This window comes from Phyllobates terribilis, unplaced genomic scaffold (genome assembly GCF_046119375.1).
Source record: "Phyllobates terribilis strain yellow unplaced genomic scaffold, ASM4611937v1 Scaffold_1__5_contigs__length_1240528914, whole genome shotgun sequence".
NCBI lineage: Eukaryota > Metazoa > Chordata > Amphibia > Anura > Dendrobatidae > Phyllobates > Phyllobates terribilis.
In genome coordinates this window covers 974046062-974066616 of record NW_027362761.1, presented here as the reverse complement: position 1 = coordinate 974066616, position 20555 = coordinate 974046062, and the positions used below count along the sequence as shown (strand labels likewise).

The window sequence follows — 20555 nt, the reverse complement described above, 5'->3', positions numbered from 1 at the left end:
CCTTCAGGGTAAACAAGAACAAGTCAAGAGTCCTGGAAGTGATGATATGGCCCTCTCAGAGCCCTGATCTCAACATCATCAGGTGTGACTGGCATTACATGAAGAGACAGAAGGATTTGTGTAATCCTACATCCACAGAAGATCTGTGGTTAGTTCTCCAAGATGTTTGGAGCAACCTCCCTGCTGAATTGATGCTTCAATGATGTTTTGAAGGCAAAGGCTGTCCCAACAAATATTGATTTGATTTAGATTTCTCTTTTGTTCATTCACTTTGTATTTTGTTAATTGATACATGAACACTTCTAGTTTTAAAAGCTCTCACTTTGCAGCAATTTTTCCACACATAAAGCCTTTGCACAGTACAGTAATTCATGTGAGAAAACCCACAACTGGTCCATACTCAAGACTACGAAAGACAGATACAGTACAGACCAAAAGTTTGGACACCCCTTCTCATTTAAAGATTTTTCTGTATTTTCATGACTATGAAAATCGTACATTCACACTGAAGGCATCAAAACTATGAATTAACACATGTGGAATTATATACTTAACAAAAAAGTGTGAAACAACTGAAAATATGTCTTATATTCTTGGTTCTTCAAAGTAGCCACCTTTTGCTTTGATGACTGCTTTGCACACTCTTGGCATTCTCTTGATGAGCTTCAAGAGGTAGTCACCGGAAATGGTTTTCACTTCACAGGTGTGCCCTGTCAGGTTTAATAAGTGGGATTTCTTGCCTTATAAATGGGGTTGGGACCATCAGTTGTGTTGTGCAGAAGTCAGGTGGATACACAGCTAATAGTCCTACTGAATAGACTGCTAACTGGTTCACATGAGGACCGCCCCAGGAAAGGAAGACCAAGAGTCACCTCTGCTTCTGAGGATAAGTTTATCCCAGTCACCAGCCTCAGAAATCGCAGGTTAACAGCAGCTCAGATTAGAGACCAGGTCAATGCCACACAGAGTTCTAGCAGCAGACACATCTCTACAACAACTGTTAAGAGGAGACTTTGTGCAGCAGGCCTTCATGGTAAAATAGCTGCTAGGAAACCACTGCTAAGGACAGGCAACAAGCAGAAGAGACTTGTTTGGGCTAAAGAACACAAGGAATGGACATTAGACCAGTGGAAATCTGTGCTTTGGTCTGATGAGCCCAAATTTGAGATCTTTGGTTCCAACCACCGTGTCTTTGTGCGACGCAGAAAAGATGAACGGATGGACTCTACATGCCTGGTTCCCACCGTGAAGCATGGAGGAGGAGGTGTGATGGTGTGGGGGTGCTTTGCTGGTGACACTGTTAGGGATTTATTCAAAATTGAAGGCATACTGAACCAGCATGGCTACCACAGCATCTTGCAGCGGCATGCTATTCCATCCGGTTTGCTTTCAGTTGGACCATCATTTATTTTTCAACAGGACAATGACCCCAAACACACCTCCAGGCTGTGTAAGGGCTATTTGACCAAGAAGGAGAGTGATGGGGTGCTACGCCAGATGACCTGGCCTCCACGGTCACCAGACCTGAACCCATTCGAGATGGTTTGGGGTGAGCTGGACTGCAGAGTGAAGGCAAAAGGGCCAACAAGTGCTAAGCATCTCTGGGAACTCCTTCAAGATTGTTGGAAGACCATTTCCGGTGACTACCTCTTGAAGCGTATCAAGAGAATGCCAAGAGTGTGCAAAGTAGTCATCAAAGCAAAAGGTGGCTACTTTGAAGAACCTAGAATATAAGACATATTTTCAGTTGTTTCACACTTTTTTGTTAAGTATATAATGCCACATGTGTTAATTCATAGTTTTGATGCCTTCAGTGTGAATGTACAATTTTCATAGTCATGAAGATACAGAAAAATCTTTAAATAAGAAGGTGTGTCCAAACTTTTGGTTTGTACTGTATGTGAATCTGGCCCAAGTTGCAAGGTCACGTGTTACTTTTGCCACACAGGGAACAAGTTGTGACCTAGGTAAATGATTACAGATGCCGTTAAAATAAAATCAAACCTCTCTTTGATGGTCTTTCTGCAACTGGTATCATCCTGTACACTCTGAAGGCATTGTTTCCTTTCTTTATACTTTTATCCTTCACTTCTTCTATATCCGGCAAGGAGTTCATCGCACATCTGAAGTTCGCCTTCCATGTCTTTGGATCTGGTTTATCTACTCCAGGTTGATATTTTCCTACAATCGTAACAAGACATTGACATCAGAAAACACACACGTGGTCTACTCATGCTTATAATTTTGCAGTCTACACCACGTTCCAAATTATTATGCAAATTATATTTTTCTCTGATTTTCCTAAATGGTAGATGCAAATGAGTCAGTATAATGTTCAAATCATCAGCCATTAGAGGATAAATCACATTTTATTGGACATACCTCCCAATGATAAGAAAATATTGTTAACTAAAAAAACCTCAAAATACACTGTTCCAAATTATTATGCTCAGAGTTTCCAAACATTTAATAGATTGTAAAGAACTAAAAATGGTCATTTATTGAATTTGCAGCATTAAGAGTTCAGATTTACTGAAATCAAAAGCTTTTTCAATCAAAAACATCTTAACAGGCCAAGTTACATGTTAATGTGGCGCCCCTGCGGGTTCAGTCGCCACAGAGGTACTGCATCTCACCCAGAGGTGTGGTATCACACTCTCAGGTAAGGATAGAGTGCTGCCCAGGACCCTAACACCTGCATCCAACACTACACTACTCCAGACCGGCAGGAGGGGCAAGATGCGTCGCTTCCTGCTGAGCCCTGTCCCTGGCTGGAGTGGGGGGAACCAAAGTAGGGAGAACCATATAGTGGGTGTGGGTGGAGGAAGTAGTTCAGGGGAGCACAAGAGAGGGAGGATATAAAAAGAGAAGCCATCTTGGAAAGACTGATCAGTCAGAGGGGAGAAGCAGAGGGAGCAGGCGCTCAGCACGAGCTCTGCTCAGGGAAACGCGGGCCTGAGTGAGGAGGCCCAGGAGAAGGAGAGGAGGAAGGAATGGGAGCAGAGGGAAGGCTCCATGAGTGAAGAAGGGATCCCAGGGGTACGGGCAGTGCTTGAGGCCACCCGTATGCCCGAATCTACCAGGCGGTGGAGGGATCGAGCCGCAGAGGGGACCGGCCCCTAACTAGTGAGAATTATAAAGTTCAACTAGAAACCGGAGGCTTCTGTTCTTTCAGGGTGCAGTTGCCACATCCGCACTCATTCTCTAAAAAGGTAGCCACATAGGATTCAGGGAACTCCAGGTTGCCCAGAAAGATCAGAGGATACCGGCTTGGGACACTGTTTGCGAGGCGCAGGGCAGGAAGGATGAGAGCCAGCACAGGAAGACGGCTGAGAAGGGCATATAGAACGGGGTCCTGTCAGGCACTCTTGAAATACCTGAGGGATTGCTGAACCTCTGCCCGGTGAACGCAGCACGATGTGGGAAGTTATGATCTGCAGTTGTAACCAGGAGCAAAGTGAGAACTGTGAGTAAACCCAGAAGACTGCACCCCACTGTCTCTGTGAATTATTACTGCTGCGCCATCACCCCCTGCACTACACTGCCCAGCATCATCTACCTCATCATAACATCTCAGCACAGTCCTGGAGCTTAGCTCTACCTGTGGAGAGCTGAACCAACTCTGCTGCATTAACAACAGCTCCAGAGGATCTGCACCGCAACGGCGGCTCCATATAGCCGCATACCACATGTGGCGTCACAAACTTTATATATAAAAACTATAAATCCCCTGTAAATAACCCCTTTTATTGACCGCCCTGGGTCACGGACCGGGTCACCGCCACTGTGACATCTCCCCTAGCAACGACCGGCCCGGCACAGAGTACCCCACGGCCCAGGGGGCGCGTCATTAACATAGGTCCCTTTGATATCACCTTCACAATTCTTGTATTCACTGAACTTGTGAGGTTTTGGATAGTTTCTGCTTGAATTTATTGCTGGATGTCAGGATAGCATCCAGAGCTGCTGTTGTGATGTGATCTGCCTCCATCCTCATAGACCTTTTGCTTGAGGATACTCAGGATTGAGGTCAGGGGACGATGATGGCCACACTATAGGTTTCTCTCCTTTTATGCCCATTGCAGCCAATGACTCAGTATTCTTTGCAGCATGAGATGGTGCATTGTTATGAATGAAGATGATTTTGTTACAGATGGCACGGTTCTTTTTGTACCACGGAAGAAAGTGATCAGTCAAAAACTCTATATTTGCCAAAGTCATTTTCAAGACTTCAGGGACCCTAAGGGGCTTATCAGCTCTCTCCTCATGATTCTGACCCAAAACATGACTTTGCCAACTCCTTGCTTTTGTTGCAGCTTTGTTGAGGCATGGTGGCCACCCACCAACCAACCAATACTCCATCCATCTAAACCATCCAGGGTTGCACGACACTCCTCAGTAAACAAGACTGTTTTAAAATCAGTTTTGATGTATGTCTGGGCCCCTGCAACCATTTCTGCTTGTGAGCACTGTTTAGGGGTGGCCAAATAGAAGGTTTATGCACAACTTCAAGCCTCTGGAGGATCCTACACCTTGGAGGTTCACGGGATCCAGCAGCTTCAAATACCTGTTTGCAGCTATGTAATGGTATTTTAGCAGCTGCTCACTTAATATGATAAATTTATCTGGCAGAAACCTTCAACATTATGCCTTTATCTACACAAACCAGTCTGTGCTCTTTATCAGTCACAAATCTTTTCACAGTACGATGATCAGGATTACGTTTTTGTGACATATCTAATGTTTTCATACCTTGTCCAATGCAATGCACTATTTGATGTTTTTCAGCAGCATATTCCCATATTGCTTGAAACCTGTGGATTGCTTAATAATGTGGAACGTCCTTCTTAAAAGGGGTACTCTGGAGAGAAAAAATGGTTTGTACTGTCCCTGCCCTCCAACTATGAAGATGAGATGCCAATGCACTTTAATTATCTTTAGAAGACTTGTAATTCTGTGTGACAGCAGCTGCTCCTCACTGCTCCCTCCTCCCAATCTGGGACATTACCTCACACACAAATGTGCAGCTTCCCCCTTTGAGTAACAGCCAGCCTGAGAAGAGGGGGCATGGCCTGCTCCCTGCTAGTAGCCCTGCAGTGAAGGAGACATTATCAGGGGGGTGGCTGCTATTAGAAGCCAGGGGGGGGGGGGGCAGGCCACGCCTCCGCGACACCCCCTCACTGCAGGGACTACAGACAGGGAGACTTTATCAGGGGCTGGTGTGACATGAGCTGCTTTTCACTGCACTGCTCACCCCTCATGCTGTTACTATAAGCCAGTCAGCTAATAATACTTAGGTAGATATAGAGGGGGCGCTGTTAGACTTACGACCGAGACCTCCTGCGGATACAGGCAGTAAACCAAAAAGACTGCAAGGGTTTAAATAATAGGTATATGGGATATCTGCGCTCGTCCTGGTACGGTTAGAGGTACTGATAAAGAAGGCTATGAGAGGGTGAGGTTAAAATTAAGATAATTTATTTAGTGGTTCGTCAAGGATTCTGTGAAATCCGAAACGCGTAGGAAAGGTCCTCAGTGCTAGCTGCACCAACCTTAACTCGAGGCATCACGTGACCTGACATCACGCAGGTCCTTGCCCGCACGAAAAGGTACCGCTAATTGCCGGGTGCCCGCCTCCACTGGAGCCTCTGGCCGGGACTCCATGTGCGGCGAGACACCTACACTACAAGAGCATGAGACTTTCCCATTTGCAGGTCAGTAAAGCGACAGGCTCCTGGAACGACTCCGGAATACCGCCGGCTAATACCGCTACAAGAAGGTACGTAACCAGTACCACCAACCTGCCGTCTACCACGCGGCACCACCGACCTCAGCCATACCACGTATCACTGACCACTATCAGGACATTAACGGTGGTTTAAACTACCTCTCAAGCACAGGCGAACCGCCACTGGCTGCCTATCCTTGTCAGCAACCAGCTGACAGACCACCTTGGATTAACAGAACAGAATCACAACCTGATTCGTTCTGCATGCAGCAACCAGCAACCTTCACAGCAATAATCCGCCAATCCAGGACTCTACAGGATCGCGTTCCCCAGGAACTAAACCTCTCCGGTCATTGACCCACGGGTTGGACTGCTGAAGATTGGGGAACCTAGGGTACCCACCAACTTCCACCACAAATAGGTGCACAGTAATACCGACCGGATAACCGGTTACTCTTGAGAAATCACACTTACCAACCCAGGGTAATTCACCTCATTACTGTTTAGCTACTAATCTAAATGTATTATTTCTACTGAGACTTCTAACTCTCTAAACCTTACCCAGATTACAGCGCACAGCCTGTAGTACCTCCAGTGGTTTTGGAATCAACTGCACCTGTGTCATCACTCCCTTTCCAAAAGCCAGGTAAAATCCTGACAGATCGCCATTATCTATCAACCATTAGTGTGCTCCCTTTGATCTCCCCCCCACCTTTTTTCCCTACAGTCAGTCGACACACAGCATCCACACACGGATCTGGACCACCACAAGAGTTGCCATCTCACACCAAGCAGGTAACAATCTGCATCAACAATACAACCTATGTGTAAGTAAAAAAAGGGATTAGGGCATCCTCTAACCACATTTCCCTTCCTTTCAGGTGACCTTCATCCAACATCAAGCTCCATACCCACCATTCCCATCTAGCCTGACCCACTCAGGAATATATCAATTATGTGTTTTTAAATTGAATTTGATCAGTCACTCCCAGCCTGACAAACTCATGACTCTATTATACATGTGTTTTTAGACTAAGTATTATTTGAGCATTTTAACCACTAAATAAATTATCTTCATTTTAACCTCACCCTCTCATAGCCTTCTTTATCAGTACCTCTAACCGGACCAGGACCAGCGCAGATATCCCATATACCTATTAGCTAATAATACTTGTTTCTCTGTAGAAAACAGGGGGTGTGCCCATGCCCCTTTTCTCAGGCTGGCTGTTACTCACAGAGGGCAGCTGCACACTGGTGTGGTGTGTGATGTGATGACCTAGAGGTGGGGGTGAGGGGGAAAGGGAAGCAGTGAGGAGCAGCTGCTGTCACACAGAATTACAAGTGTTCTAAAGATAATAGAGGTGCACTGGGCATCTCATCTTTATAGTGTATGGGGGCTGGGACATTACAATTTATTTTTTTTTCATCTCCCTGGAGTACCCCTTTAAGTAGTTTTCCTTTACTAATACTAAACTAATACTAATTATCACAGGTGTTTACGGTTGATTTCAGTTATCTAAAGAGCCACAAAACACAATACTATCCATGAGTTTATTTGAAAAACAGAAAAAATTACATCTTTATGACACAAATCCAATTTGCATAATAATTTGGAAGCAGTGTACAGCGTGATTGTGTGATTTTCATGCTCAATACCTGTATGAACTGCCCAATTTTTAAATAGCGGAGCATCTTTTTCCACATCCCATCCATGTCGAGCTGCATGCATCCATGGAATTTGAAATATTTTCATCTCCTTAATATGGAAACAATACAAATTTGTTAATGGTCTTGACCTTTGAAACTGTGCTTTATTTTACTCAGCGGCAATAATCTGATAATCTGACTACCTCTCGATACTCCTGTACCCTTTCCTATCAAGCACGGTACATCAAGACAACCAGAAGAATGAATGCACCTGATGTAAGGAACACATTGCCTAGTGAAATCATATAGTAGAGATTCACCATGCATAGAAGTTACTGCAAAAATTGTAATCCAATAAAAACTTGCTGCTTTGCATTAAAATTTTAACATGCATGGCTGCATTGTGAAGGGTCAAAAAGATTGGGAAACCTCCATCAGTTTTTTTTTTTTAATACAAGAAAAAAAGATAACACACTGACAGCAAAAGCGGATACAGATACCAAAAACAGATGAATATTTGATCCAAATATCATGTACAGGAACAAAAATTAAGTGTGAATAAGGCCTTAGGTGGTCATAGATATATGAAAAAAAGCTAACACATTACTCAAATTTCTATTCTTATGAGATGTGACTTGTAATGATGGAGGAGGATGGACAGGGAGCTTTATGTTGTTTCTATTATATTTGAGGTCAAGAATGATATTGTATTATAACAATGATGTTACAGTACTGTAGAAGAGATGTACTTGGTATTAGTTATGGAATTCATTACCCATTAATGTAGAGAAATCTAGAAGATAGGTAATATAGAGAAATATAGTGTGAACAGACTGCCTACATCACAACGCCTAATGTTCAGTTTATTGGATCTTAATAGAATATAAATAAAAGCTATCCCGATGGAATTGATGAATATTTGAACACTTATTTATCAGTTTGAGGCCTAAAGAAATCAATAGGACCAGTCATATATAGTGGATTTTTTTTTTAAAGGGAAGAGGGATGGAAAGAACGGACATAATCTGGAAACATAATTACTGCATACTTGTTACCAGTTATTTGTCTATTTTCCATTTTCCCCCCAAAAGGCTTTGTCTGGTGAAAACAAGTTATCATCTATGAGAAGCTATTGATCGATGTGGGTCTGACTGCTTGGACTTGCACTGATCGACAGAACAAGGCACTTTATCCCTGTTCGAATGGAGCGGCAATGCACATGCTCGACTGCCCCTCCATTAAAGGGGATGTCCAGGTTTATCACAAAAGTCTGCAGACTTGTTAATATCCTCACATTGTGAATACTGCACGCTGTGAGGATTCTGTGGTGCCAGAGGGGAGACCGAGCAGTCATGTAACCGCAGGCATGCAATCTACATATTCCCAGATACATTCTGACTAGATGTGCGCCGCCTTGCTCAGTTCACTGGTACGTGCACGTCTAGTCAGAGTGTGGCCAGAAGTATGCATATTGCATATTTGCAGTCAGATGACCGCTTGGTCTCGCCGCAGGCATCGGAGAATCCTCACAGCATGCGCTGCACAAAATGTGAGGATTTACAAGTCTGCAGTCACATGGAGTGACTGCAGACTTTCCTGAAAAACCTGGACAACCCCTTTAATTCACTATGAGGCAGCTGAGTGCAGCACTCGGCTTTTTCTGGCAGCCCCATAGAGAGTGCATGCAGCAGCAGTCGGGCATCCAATATGCAGATCCATATTTTGACACAGAGCAAAAAAATTCCCCATTTTGATGATCGGTGCTAGTCCTAGCCGCTGGACACTCACTGATCAGCCTGTTTTCAACCCCTGTAAGTTCTCAATATAAGTGAATAGACTTTTTTTTAATTAATTCAGCATGTTATCATTTGCTCCTTACATATTATAAGGAAATTTTTACATATTCTGACTTTTCATGTAACAGTCTTCCACTGAATTAAGAGGCACATATTTGGCACATCTTTGAATATCCATGCCAGCTAGGAGTTGGTACAAATTTACAGTGTAAATTACACCCATTCCTGGCCTAAATTATATTCAGTTGGAGAATGGGAGGTCCTGTGCCCCCCTGCCATCAGGTCTGAAAAGTGTGGAGCAAATGCGAATTCACAAGAATAATCACAACATTTTTTAGAAAATGTGACTTGCGCAAAATTTGTGACTTTTTTTACTCTACAAAATGTGGTGTGATAACTTCTCTCCTGTGTGTTCTGCTGAGCTTTGCTTATCTGGCAATCTGAAAGTAAAACTTCAGATCTGCATACTTTATGCTGAGCCAGCACATCCCGATAACGGCTTGGGAACACTTGGCTGAAACAATAGTGCAGTACAGAGCTGGGTCATACACTGTCATACCCAATTATTATATCTAATTATTTTCTTTAATTCATAGAAAATACTACATTTACTCTGTAAAATACATGGGATTTAAACGAGCCCAAACACATCTTCTCACTATTAGCTTTACATTTTTTCAATGCAATTGTAATGAAGCGCAGTTCATTGCAATTTTTAAAAACACAAAAGTATCCCGACATAGTACATACTGTGTGTATACGGACACACAGCTCTGCTTTGTTACTACAGTCATGTGCTGATCAATTTATTTTTATTCTGAAAATTTAAAAGGGAAATTCTTTCTACAAAAAAATAGCATCTAGCAACCAGATCTACTAGATTCTCCCCTGGCCGCTCCATTGCTTGTCAATGGAAGTGAGGATGATAACCGAATGCAGGGCTCGGCTATCCTAGTCAGTGCCATAGACTTTGGATGGAGCAGCAGTATATATAGGAGACAGGTCACTCCATTCTGCTTCTCCTGAGCCGCCATCAGGGCATTACTGCCATTACTGGTGTATGGGGCAGAAGCAGAAGCAAAGAGGGGGGGCCCCGACTGGGTGAGACACTCTGGCAGAACAGCCGAGCCACGTTGGGTCCCGGGCTAATTACTTTATTAAGCCCCAGGGTCCCAGTCACTCACAGCTGCAGCTACTTACATTGTATGGCCGCAGCAGAGGGGGCTAGCCATGTCTGACATCAGTGACATCAGAAGCTGCCTGCCCACCCCACGACCTTGCGGCATGTTATAAGCAGGAGTTGGCGGAAAGTGATGAGGTGCCCGTGCTTGCCCGTCCGACCACCAATTACCCCATTCAACCTCCCCATTCACCCACCCGCTTCTCTTCTTGGCCTCCAACTTCACATTGCATGAGCAGTGAGGGTGGCACGTCTCTGTCTGCTGCCTGTCTGCAAACTACTAAGTACTACTAAGTTAAACCCTACTGACTGCAGCCTGGAATAAGGTACAGTTGCCTGTCTTAAAGGGGATATTCTAGTAACCAAATACTTATCCCCTATACACAACATATGGGATAATTATTAGGGCCAGTTCACTTTGCGAATCTACAAGCAGAAGTTTGGCCACGCCGACATTCTGCTGAATATCCATGGCGGCCGCCTAATTCATGCCACCTGTTCATCTCTATGGGAGACAGCGATGAGGATTGTGGAACGGCGGGTTTACCTGCAGCTGTGCCGAGAAAAGACCTGTCCGCACCAAAATTCTGCTTGAAAATCTGTAGTGTGAGCTGGCCCTTACAACCGAGCGGCTGAACGCATGCCCAATCAGCAGCTCCACTCGTTTCAGGGGGCGATGAGATTTCCGGGGACCCCGTTCTTGTGATCAATGGGGGGTCCCCGAAGTAGAACTCCCACTGATCCAGAGAACAGGGGCCCCGTAACTCTAACCGCCCCCTAAAATTAACAGCGGTTGGTCAGACATGTGTGCAGCCGCTTGATTCATTTGACTGGGAGCTCTGGAAATGGCTAGAACTCCCATTGAAATGAATGAAGTGGCCACATGCATATCTGACCAACTGCTCCGTTCATCTCAGGGGAAAATGTATGTGACACATTCCCTTAAAGAAAAATAAATAAAAATATACCTAAAAAGAGTTTTGGATATGTAAAGAAATGTTTAATAAGTTAGAGTAGAGTAGGGCCCGGCCAAAAGAGACTCCTTGTCCTGGTGGCAGCTTAAAAAATCTTTTGGCCAAAACAAAAGTTGCTGGCTGGGTGTGTGATAGGAGCTGTTAATGTGTGATTGGTGAGGACGTGGTGCAGAAGTGGAGTTTTTCCATGAGTGGGTGGTGAGACTGTGGAAGGTGGAGCCTGGACGGAGACTTCTAAGGTGGGCAGCAATGAGTCCAGACCTGAATCCCATAGAACACCTGTGGAGAGATCTCAAAATGGCAGTTTGGAGAAATATCAGGGACCTGGAGCAGTTTGCCAAAGAAGAATGGTCTACAATTCCAGCAGAGCATTGTAAGAAACTCATTGATGGTTACCGGAAGCAGTTGTTCGCAATTATTTTGGCTAAAGGTTGTGCAACCAAGTATTAGGCTGAGGGTGCCAATACTTTTGTCCGGCCCATTTTTGGAGTTTTGTGTAAAATGATCAATGATTTGATTTTTGCTTCATTCTCTTTTGTGTTTTTTCCTTGCAAGCAAATTAAATGAAGATAATAATACCAAAGAATTTGTGATTGCAATCATTTTCAGGAAGAAACTGAGTATTATCTGACAAAATTGCAGGGGTGCCAATACTTTTGGCCACCACTGTATTTAGTAGCTCTCGTGAATGTGCCCTAAGTCCGATAGACTCTGACAATTGGTCCTTTATCGATTGCTAAGTAAAAAAAATAAAAACCTCTGCATGAAATAGTAATACATGCGCCCGCTCTTTCACAGGTCAGTGTGTCCAGTATGTGTGGTGACAGTTTTCACATGTACTGGAGACACTTACTCACGTAGACCCATTCAAATGAATGAGTCTGCACCCACGTCAGTGTTTTTCCACAGACTGTGTCCCTGTGCAAAACACGTAGATGTGTCTGTTTCTTTACGCTGCACCGGCCGCAAAACATCTCACACTGATGACACATGGATGACATCCGTGTGTAAGTGTGACATGTACCGGTGCCTGGGAATGAGTGGTACAGTTAGCGCTGTTCCCAAGTGCTGGGTGCTGAAGGAATCTCTCATCATTGTCCCTTGCTTGTGCTGCGATCAGCACCAGTAGGGGACAATGCTGATAGTAGTATTCTGCCCCTGCGGTGTCCAGCAAGTGTAAAAATAAGAATAAAATAAAAAACACTTATACTTACCTGTCCGATATACTGTCCCATGCTGTAATCAAACTGACCGACAATTCAGCATCAGCATCTGTGGTAGAGACTTCACATGCTGAGGAGCAGAGGAAAATGACTCACTGCAGTGAGTGGGCCCCTGAACTGCGCTGAGTTCACTGAGCGGTGTCCTGTCACTCACTGAGCTCAGCACAGGACAGGAGCCCGCTTGCTGCAGTGAGTCATTCTCCTCTGTTCCTCTGCGTGCGCGGTCGATTCAAGCCACCGCAGAGACTGATGTAGAATTGTCGGTCAGATGGATTACAGTGTGGGACAGTATATTGGACAAGTGATTATAAGTGTTTTTCATTTTATTCTTAATTTTTACACTTGCTGGACAGCGGGGGCAGAATGCAACTCTCAGCACTGTCCCTTGCTCACGCTGATTGCAGCACAAGCAGTGGACAATGATGACAGATGCCTTCAGCACCCAGCACTTGGGAACAGCACAACCTGTACCGCCGATTCCCAGGCACTGGTACGGGTGATCCTGATGCAGCACATGGTTGCCACATGTATGCCATACAGGTAGACACGGACATCTCAAATACTGTTGTTTCCAGTACCGGAAATATAAGGATGTGTGAAAGATGTCACACACAGTGTAGGAAAGACAAAGTGCAACAAGAAGGGATGAGGGGAAGGGAGCCCAAACACTAAGGACAGAGGGGGTGGAGACCTCCTAGGCTGATCTGATATCACCCTGTCCTTCCCTACCATCCCTATATTGGTTGCTCACCAATCGCCGAGCAGGAACCTAAAACCCTGTCTCTCCCTAGAGCTAGGGTCTGGCTAAGGAACAGGGGAATGAGCGCTAGTCGGTCCCCACTAACAGTAAAGACAGCAAGGGGAGACAGACACGAGGTAAGTAGCTTAGCTTGAGTCAACTTCAGAGAGATTGCACACACGTCCTCTTAGCACCAAAGAGGAAGTAAGAACTGCACTTGCGCCAAGCCTTCACAAGGGATCATGTGAATATCACCGGCGCATCCCTATTGCAAAGTGAAGGTATTTATACACCCAGGCCAGGGTGTTAATTAGCAAGAGGAAGGTAGCCGCTGGGTCCTAGAGTAAGACAGATCTCAGAAGGTGTCTGTAATGCCAAACGAAGAGATCTCCTGCAACCAACTGCAGGCCTCTGTCTGTCATATCTGACACACCTGTGACAAAAGAGCCCTAATACAGATAGACAGAAACGGATCACTAGTCAGAGCCCCTTCCGTTCACATGATGATATGAATTAGGCCCTAGGCTCTAGTTCTAATGTTGGGATTCACACTTAGAAGGCATTCCTCTCATTTGTGCAGACATGCCATATAACTATTAAAGGCTATGTGTGCCAAAAAGGCAAAAAGGTTTCAGATGGTACTGTAGATAGTATGCATTGTAAAAATCCCATGATCCACTTTTTTAATATAAAGCCATGTGCAACTGTAGATAGTATGCATTGTAAAAATCCTATGATCCACTTTAATATAAAGCCACTAGATGGTGGCCCGATTCTAACGCATCGGGTATTCTAGATTAGAATATGTATGTGGCCGACCAGGCGCGACTAATCAGCGAAGCAGTATTTAAATGGGTTGAGCACTACTTTAAATTAACCCCCCAATGTATCCCCCCGGGGCCCCTAATGAATTTTGGAGGACCAGGGAGTGAGGCCGCCGGTCGGTGTACTTCTGCTGCGAGCAGCCGGGAGATGACCGGCTACCACAGGGTGAGCGGGTGAGCGTGTGAGGAAGATGACCGGCTAGCACAGGGTGAGCGGGTGAGCGTGTGGAGGTGTGCGTGTGAGAGTATGAGGGTTAGCGCGTAGCCGTGTGAGGGTGTGCGTATGAGGATGTGAGTGTGAGAGCGTGTGAGGGTGACCGTGTGAGGGTGTGAAAGCGTGTGAGTGTGAGAGCGTGTGAGGGTGACCCTGTGAGGGTGTGCGTATGAGGGTGTGAGTGTGAGAGCGTGTGAGGGTGACCGTGTGAGAGCGTGTGAGGGTGACCGTGTTAGGGTGACCGTGTGAGGGTGTGAGTGTGAGCGACTGAGGGTGTGAGTGGGAGCGTGTGAGTGTGAGCGTCTGAGAGTGTGAGTGGGAGCGTGTGAGCGTAAGCGTCTGAGGGTGAGCGTGTGAGCGTGAGCGTCTGAGGGGGAGCGTCTGAGGGGGAGCGTCTGAGGGGGAGCATCTGGGGGGGAGCGCGTGAGGGTGAGGGTGAGCGCGTGAGGGTGAGCGCGTGAGGGTAAGCGTGTGCGGGTGCGTGCGTGTGCGGGTGCGTGCGTGTGAGGGTGTGCGTGTGAGGGTGTGCGTGTGAGGGTGTGCGTGTGAGGGTGTGCGTGTGAGGGTGTGCGTATGAGGGCGTGCGTATGAGGGCGTGTGAGGGTGTGCGTATGAGGGTGTGAGTGTGAGAGCGTGTGAGGGTGACCGTGTGAGGGTGTGAGTGTGAGAGCATGTGAGGGTGACCGTGTGAGGGTGAGGGTGTGAGTGTGAGCATCTGAGGGTGTGAGTGGGAGCGTGTGCGTGTGAGCGTCTGTGGGTGTGAGTGGGAGCGTGTGAGCGTAAGCGTCTGAGGGTGAGCGTGAGCGCGTGTGTGAGGGTGAGCGTGTGAGGGTGTGCATGTGAGGGTGTGCATGTGAGGGTGTGCATGTGAGGGTGTGCGTGTGAGGGTGAGCGGGTGCGGGTGAGGGTGTGCGGGTGTGGGTGTGCTTGGGAGCGGGTGTGGGTGTGCATGTGAGCGGCTGAGGGTGAGCGTGTGAGGGCGAGAGTGTAAATTTGGCGCCAATATCGCTGATTGGTCGCGATGAATCGCCGCTGACCTCCGTGCGGCAGATGAGCCGCTAACGGCCGCCATCTTGTTCTGAAATCCCGCGTCTCTGATTGGCCGCGGCCGGACCAATCAGAAACGTGGGATTTCCTGGACAGACGGGATAAGACAATTATATATATTAGATAAGTGGGTCAAAAGAAAAAAATAAAAATAAATAAATAAATTTACTATGGACCTAAGAACTACATGCCTGTTTACAGTGGTCATAGACAGCTCCTGTTGGTGATTTTGCAGCTTTTCATCTAACAGAGCTTCTCTTCCTCTTCTGGGCTGCTCTGTTGAAGATAATTTTTCACATGAGACCATTTTTCCTGCATCCAGCATTTCAACTTAAAAGCGGTTACCAGGAACTATTTGATTTTTTTTACTGTGAGCCTAAGAACTAACAGGCAGGTAGTTGCTAACTACCTGAATGTTCTACCCAGTGCCGGCTCAGAGTGGTCACGGAGAGCTCCTGCCAGTGATTCTGCTGCTCCATGTCAGCAGAGCAGCTCTTCCTCTTACGCTCTGCTCCATCGATGGGGAGTGACTGCTGACGTCATACTGATTGATAAAACAGCAGGAAGCGGCTGTCAATCAGCATGACATCGGCAGTAACGACCCATCAGAGCAGCCCGAAAGAGAAACAGCTACACTGCTGACATGATGTCAGCGGAAGCCGCCGAATCGCTGAGCAGGCAGAAATTGGCTGCGGGCAGAACAAGCAGGTGGTTAGCAACTACCTGCCTGATAGTTGTTAGGCCCATAGTAAAATAATAAAATAGTCCAGGATAACACCTTTAAAGGGAACCTGTCACCTGATTCATGCGGACAGGCTTTTACTAGCCCCACTGTAGTTGATTGAGAGGTCTCTCACTATGGGAAGGACTAGTCAATCACTTATAACAATGGCAGTAAAAGCCAGCCCGGGGGTTGCGCCAGACTAGTCTGGATTCCAGCTATGGTCTCAGGCCAGATCTTAATGCCGCAGCCCCACTATCAGTATTTGGTCAGTATTTGATCAGTATTTTTTCTCAGGAGTGGGAGCCAAAATCAGGTGAGGAACAATCAGAGAAAAGGTAGAATAGAAACAAGTCACCAATTCTGCATTTATCACCCACTGCTGACCGAATACTGACCAAATACTGATAGTGGGGCCATGGCCTTAAAGTATATTATCTCCGCTGGAGCGTTCCAGAGAAAAATATACCTGGCTGCCCAAGGTTTTTATATTACAAGTTCCCTTAAAAAAAAAAAGCTGCAATATCTACTGTCTGGGTGATACAGCCTTACTAAGAATTGTTTTCTGAGAGGCCCTTTAGTTGAACTCCTCATACTTGATCTGTTACTGCAAAAACGTGTGAAAATTCTTAAAAGTGATCCAATAATCCTACATGACACAAATCCGCTGATTCCTGTGCCTTATGATTACTATAGTGACTCCCATTCTTTCATGTCATGACTTGCCACCCCATCCACAACACTCCGATAAGTCACGAAGTGTGTTCCCACCCAGCAGAGCCCAGGCCTTGACTTGATAAACAGCTAGGGAATTGCTATTGGTAATGATTTACCTGCATGTACTTGCTGAGATGTAATAACCAGCCGTGACAACCAGAGAAGCACTCTGTAAGAACTCACCCATCATCAGCGGTGCACAGGAAACACACCAGATGCAAATTGACAAAAAACACATTTTAACTTCCTCATGATTAATCCTAAAATATTGTGCAATTCTTCCCTGTGAGCGCAGTACAGTACAGACAAAATGATTGCAATTGTCTATAGCAATGAACGATCCATCAAGGACGTGCTAAGTACAGTCTGACAATCCAAGAGAGCATGAAGTATTTGCATAGAGAATTCATGTAAAGCCAAGTTCACACTAATTTATCAAAAGTGTTACAACTGTTTTTCTTTATTAAAAAACATGTTAAACAAGTGCAAAAACACTTTTTGGGTATGTGCACACGATGCAGAAATGAAGCAGAAAATTTCTGCATCATTTCTGCATCTCCCTGGCAGAAAAAACGCATGCAGATTGTGCATGCGTTTTTCCTGCAGAATACATGCGGATCCACATGCAGATTCACATGCGTTTCCGCATGCAGATTGACAAGCGCTTTCCAGGCGATGTTAGCATCACCTGGAAAGTGCTTGACAACTAGGTCACACTATATAAATCCATGCAAACAGCATGGATTTATACAGTGTGAACCGAGAGAGTGTATATACTTACCTCCGATGGCCCGCGCTGTCCTGCTCACTCCGTTCTCCCGGCTGCCGGCAACTTTGAATTGAAAGACCTGCCGACGTCAGCGTCACGTGACCCGTCACATGACTCTGACGTCACCGCAGGTCCTACAACTCACTGCAAGTGCCGGGAACCAAGCGGGAGCGCTGCGCGGGCCGACAGATGGTAAGTATATATATATTTTTTATTTTATTCTTCTTTTTACAGCTTTTTTAATGGTACCTGGGTGTGGATGAGACTCTCCTCTCCTCCACACCCGGGTACCATCCGCACATTAGAACGCACCAATTACGCAAGTACAAATGCTGTCTTGCGGAATTGGCGCGTTCTAATGCAAGTCAATGGCGGCGAAATCGCCGCGTTTCCGCAAAATTAATTGACATGCTGCGGATTTTTGACCGCAGCGTTAACGCTGCGGAAAAATCCGCATCATGGGCACAGCACATGCGGATTTCCATTGGGGAACATTGCTGCCCTTCTACCATGCGTTTTTCATGCGTTTCCGCGGCGTTTACGCAACTGCAAAAACGCCGCGGAAACGCATGAAATACGCATCGTGTGAACACAGCCTTACTCTGCATTTTTTGGTGCCTGCACCGAAATAAGCAATAGCAATCTGCTTTAATTAATGCATTCTTGCCACTTTTTTTTTTATGCAAAAAAACCACAGCATTTTACTGTTTCTGCAAAATGAATGAGATTTCTGACATCTTATACACACACTGCTCGTCTTTTCCTTGCAGATTTGAAGTTTCATATCTGCAGCATGTCAATTCATTCAGCATTTTTCACTCACTCTGTGCAGATGACCGTTTTCTCCACATCCAAGAAAATAAATCAGATTATTGATTATGCTAATCACACTCGGATCTGACTGTGATCTGATTCTCTCGGAAGGTGGAGAGAAAAAAGTGAGCCATAGAGTTGAAGTGCCATCTGATTCTGGGAGGCAAATAGTTCCTTGGACCACCCCCTCATCTAAGGGGAAAAAAGAAAAAAAAAAAAAAATCGGACATGTGCACAGGCCCAGAATAATTTGCGTATGGGTGCAAACCATCAAAACCACAGGTAGCACTTGTCTGAGCTATATGGTCGTCTGCACGAGTCCTAATAATGGGAAAAAACGGTCAAAATAAGCATCAAACAGGAAGAAAAAAACGTGTATTTTGCACAGCGTCTTTCTTGCCAACACTGAACGAGTGCACATACCCGAATTAGATTAACTGCGATTTTTACAAACATTTGTATAGCCATTTTTGACGCTGAGGTTTCTGTCTCTTGTTGGTGTGTCCAGTGTTAATTTAAGCTGCTTTGTTTTTTAAACTTCCCGATATTTGGCTTTGACAAAACTTAAATAGGTTGTTTACTACCTTGACTCCGTTACTAGTTTTGCCATAAATGCTTAAAAGGGGTTGGCCGGTCTAAGACAACAAGTCTGTAGTCACTCTAGGTGATTGAAGACTTGTGAATCCTCACACACAGGGTGCACTGCGTGCGGTGAGGATTCTCCGGTGTAAGCGATATGCATACTCCCGGCCACAGTCCGACTAGACTATTTCCGGCCTCACACAAAACACTTGCATTCAGCGCGCTGGAAACAGTCTAGTTCGATTCTGACCGGGGGTATGCATATCGTATTACTTGCGGTCACGTGACCATCGTTCCCGATGCTTATACAGGAGAATCCTTACGGCGCGCATCCCCTTTAAGGATAATGCCACAAAAAATCCCCATGTACCATTTCTGCCAAGTTTCATGTTGTTTTATGCCTTTTTGTTTCGCTTCCTGTGTCCTGGCAGTCACTTCAGGTTCACAATCCTCTGCTCTCTTTATACTACAATTCCCATCATTCCTTGGGCTGAGCTGCAAGCCAGCAGTGAGCACAGACCTATAACTCTGCCTACACTACTCCCACACAGTCACACACAACCCCAGCATCTCCTGTTCAGGACACTGCAGGGAATAGAAGAAATGCACAAAGCACCATTGCACCAACCCTGACAAAGATTATCCCCTGCTCCCCCTCACTGACATGGATGATGGGATGGATCAATGGATGGATGGGGAGAGATCTGTATGTAAAGAATATCTATTAGTATAATGAAGGCAGCTGCTTAACAGGCAATACTATACACCAAAGACAACTGCTTAATAGGCAATGCCATACACCAAAGACAACTGTATAACAGGCAATGCCATAAACCAAGGGCTATGGTATACCAGGCAATGCCATACACCAAAGACAACTGCTTAATAGGCAATGCCATACAGCAAGGATTATTGTATACCAGGCAATGCCATACATCAAAGACAACTGCTTAACATGTAATGCCATACACCAAAGACAACTGTATAACAGGCAATGCCATAAACCAAGGGCTATGGTATACCAGGCAATGCCATACACCAAAGACAACTGCTTAATAGGCAATGCCATACACCAAGGACTACTGTATACCAGGCAATGCCATACACCAAAGACAACTGCTTAATAGGGAATGCCATACAGCAAGGATTATTGTATACCAGGCAATGCCATACATCAAAGACAACTGCTTAACATGTAATGCCATACACCAAAGACAACTGCTTAATAGGCAATGCCATACACCAAAGACAACTGCTTAAAAGCAACAACCTGATTAAACTGCTACCAATAACTGAAAACTTAAAAATCACCTTGTAGAAAATGATGGTGGTATTAGAGATTAAGTAATAAAAATAAAGTTGCTAAATAGAACAAAATGTAAACAGCACACTAAGGTGAGGGATAGGACGTAAATTGCCGTCACCATAGGTGTTATAGTGTGTCCATATCATGAGAGATCCCCAATAGTTGTCCCGTGGTTATAGCAAGTAGATTCCTTCAGTCTTTGCTGTATGGCATTGCCTTTAAGCAGGTGTCTGGGCAAAATCTGGCTGCACATTTATTCCTCCAAAGCAGGAGCT

The 20555-nt window shown here is 45.4% G+C and overlaps 1 protein-coding gene across 6 annotated transcripts in view; it reads right to left on the bottom strand.

The window, feature by feature from the left end:
- Positions 1-20555, bottom strand: part of IRF2 (interferon regulatory factor 2) — an 85730-nt gene that overhangs the window by 21711 nt on the left and 43464 nt on the right. For 3 of the 6 annotated variants that reach the window (XM_073642715.1, XM_073642723.1, XM_073642730.1), the window contains exons 3-4: positions 7385-7484; positions 2005-2181 (exon numbers count right to left, since the gene is read on the bottom strand). In XM_073642715.1, coding sequence (XP_073498816.1) covers positions 2005-2181; positions 7385-7484 — 277 coding nt within the window. Of the gene's footprint in view, positions 1-2004; positions 2182-7384; positions 7485-15563; positions 15649-16926; positions 17017-20555 lie in introns of those variants that run through there. The other 3 variants (XM_073642742.1, XM_073642748.1, XM_073642736.1) reach the window with 3 other exon arrangements.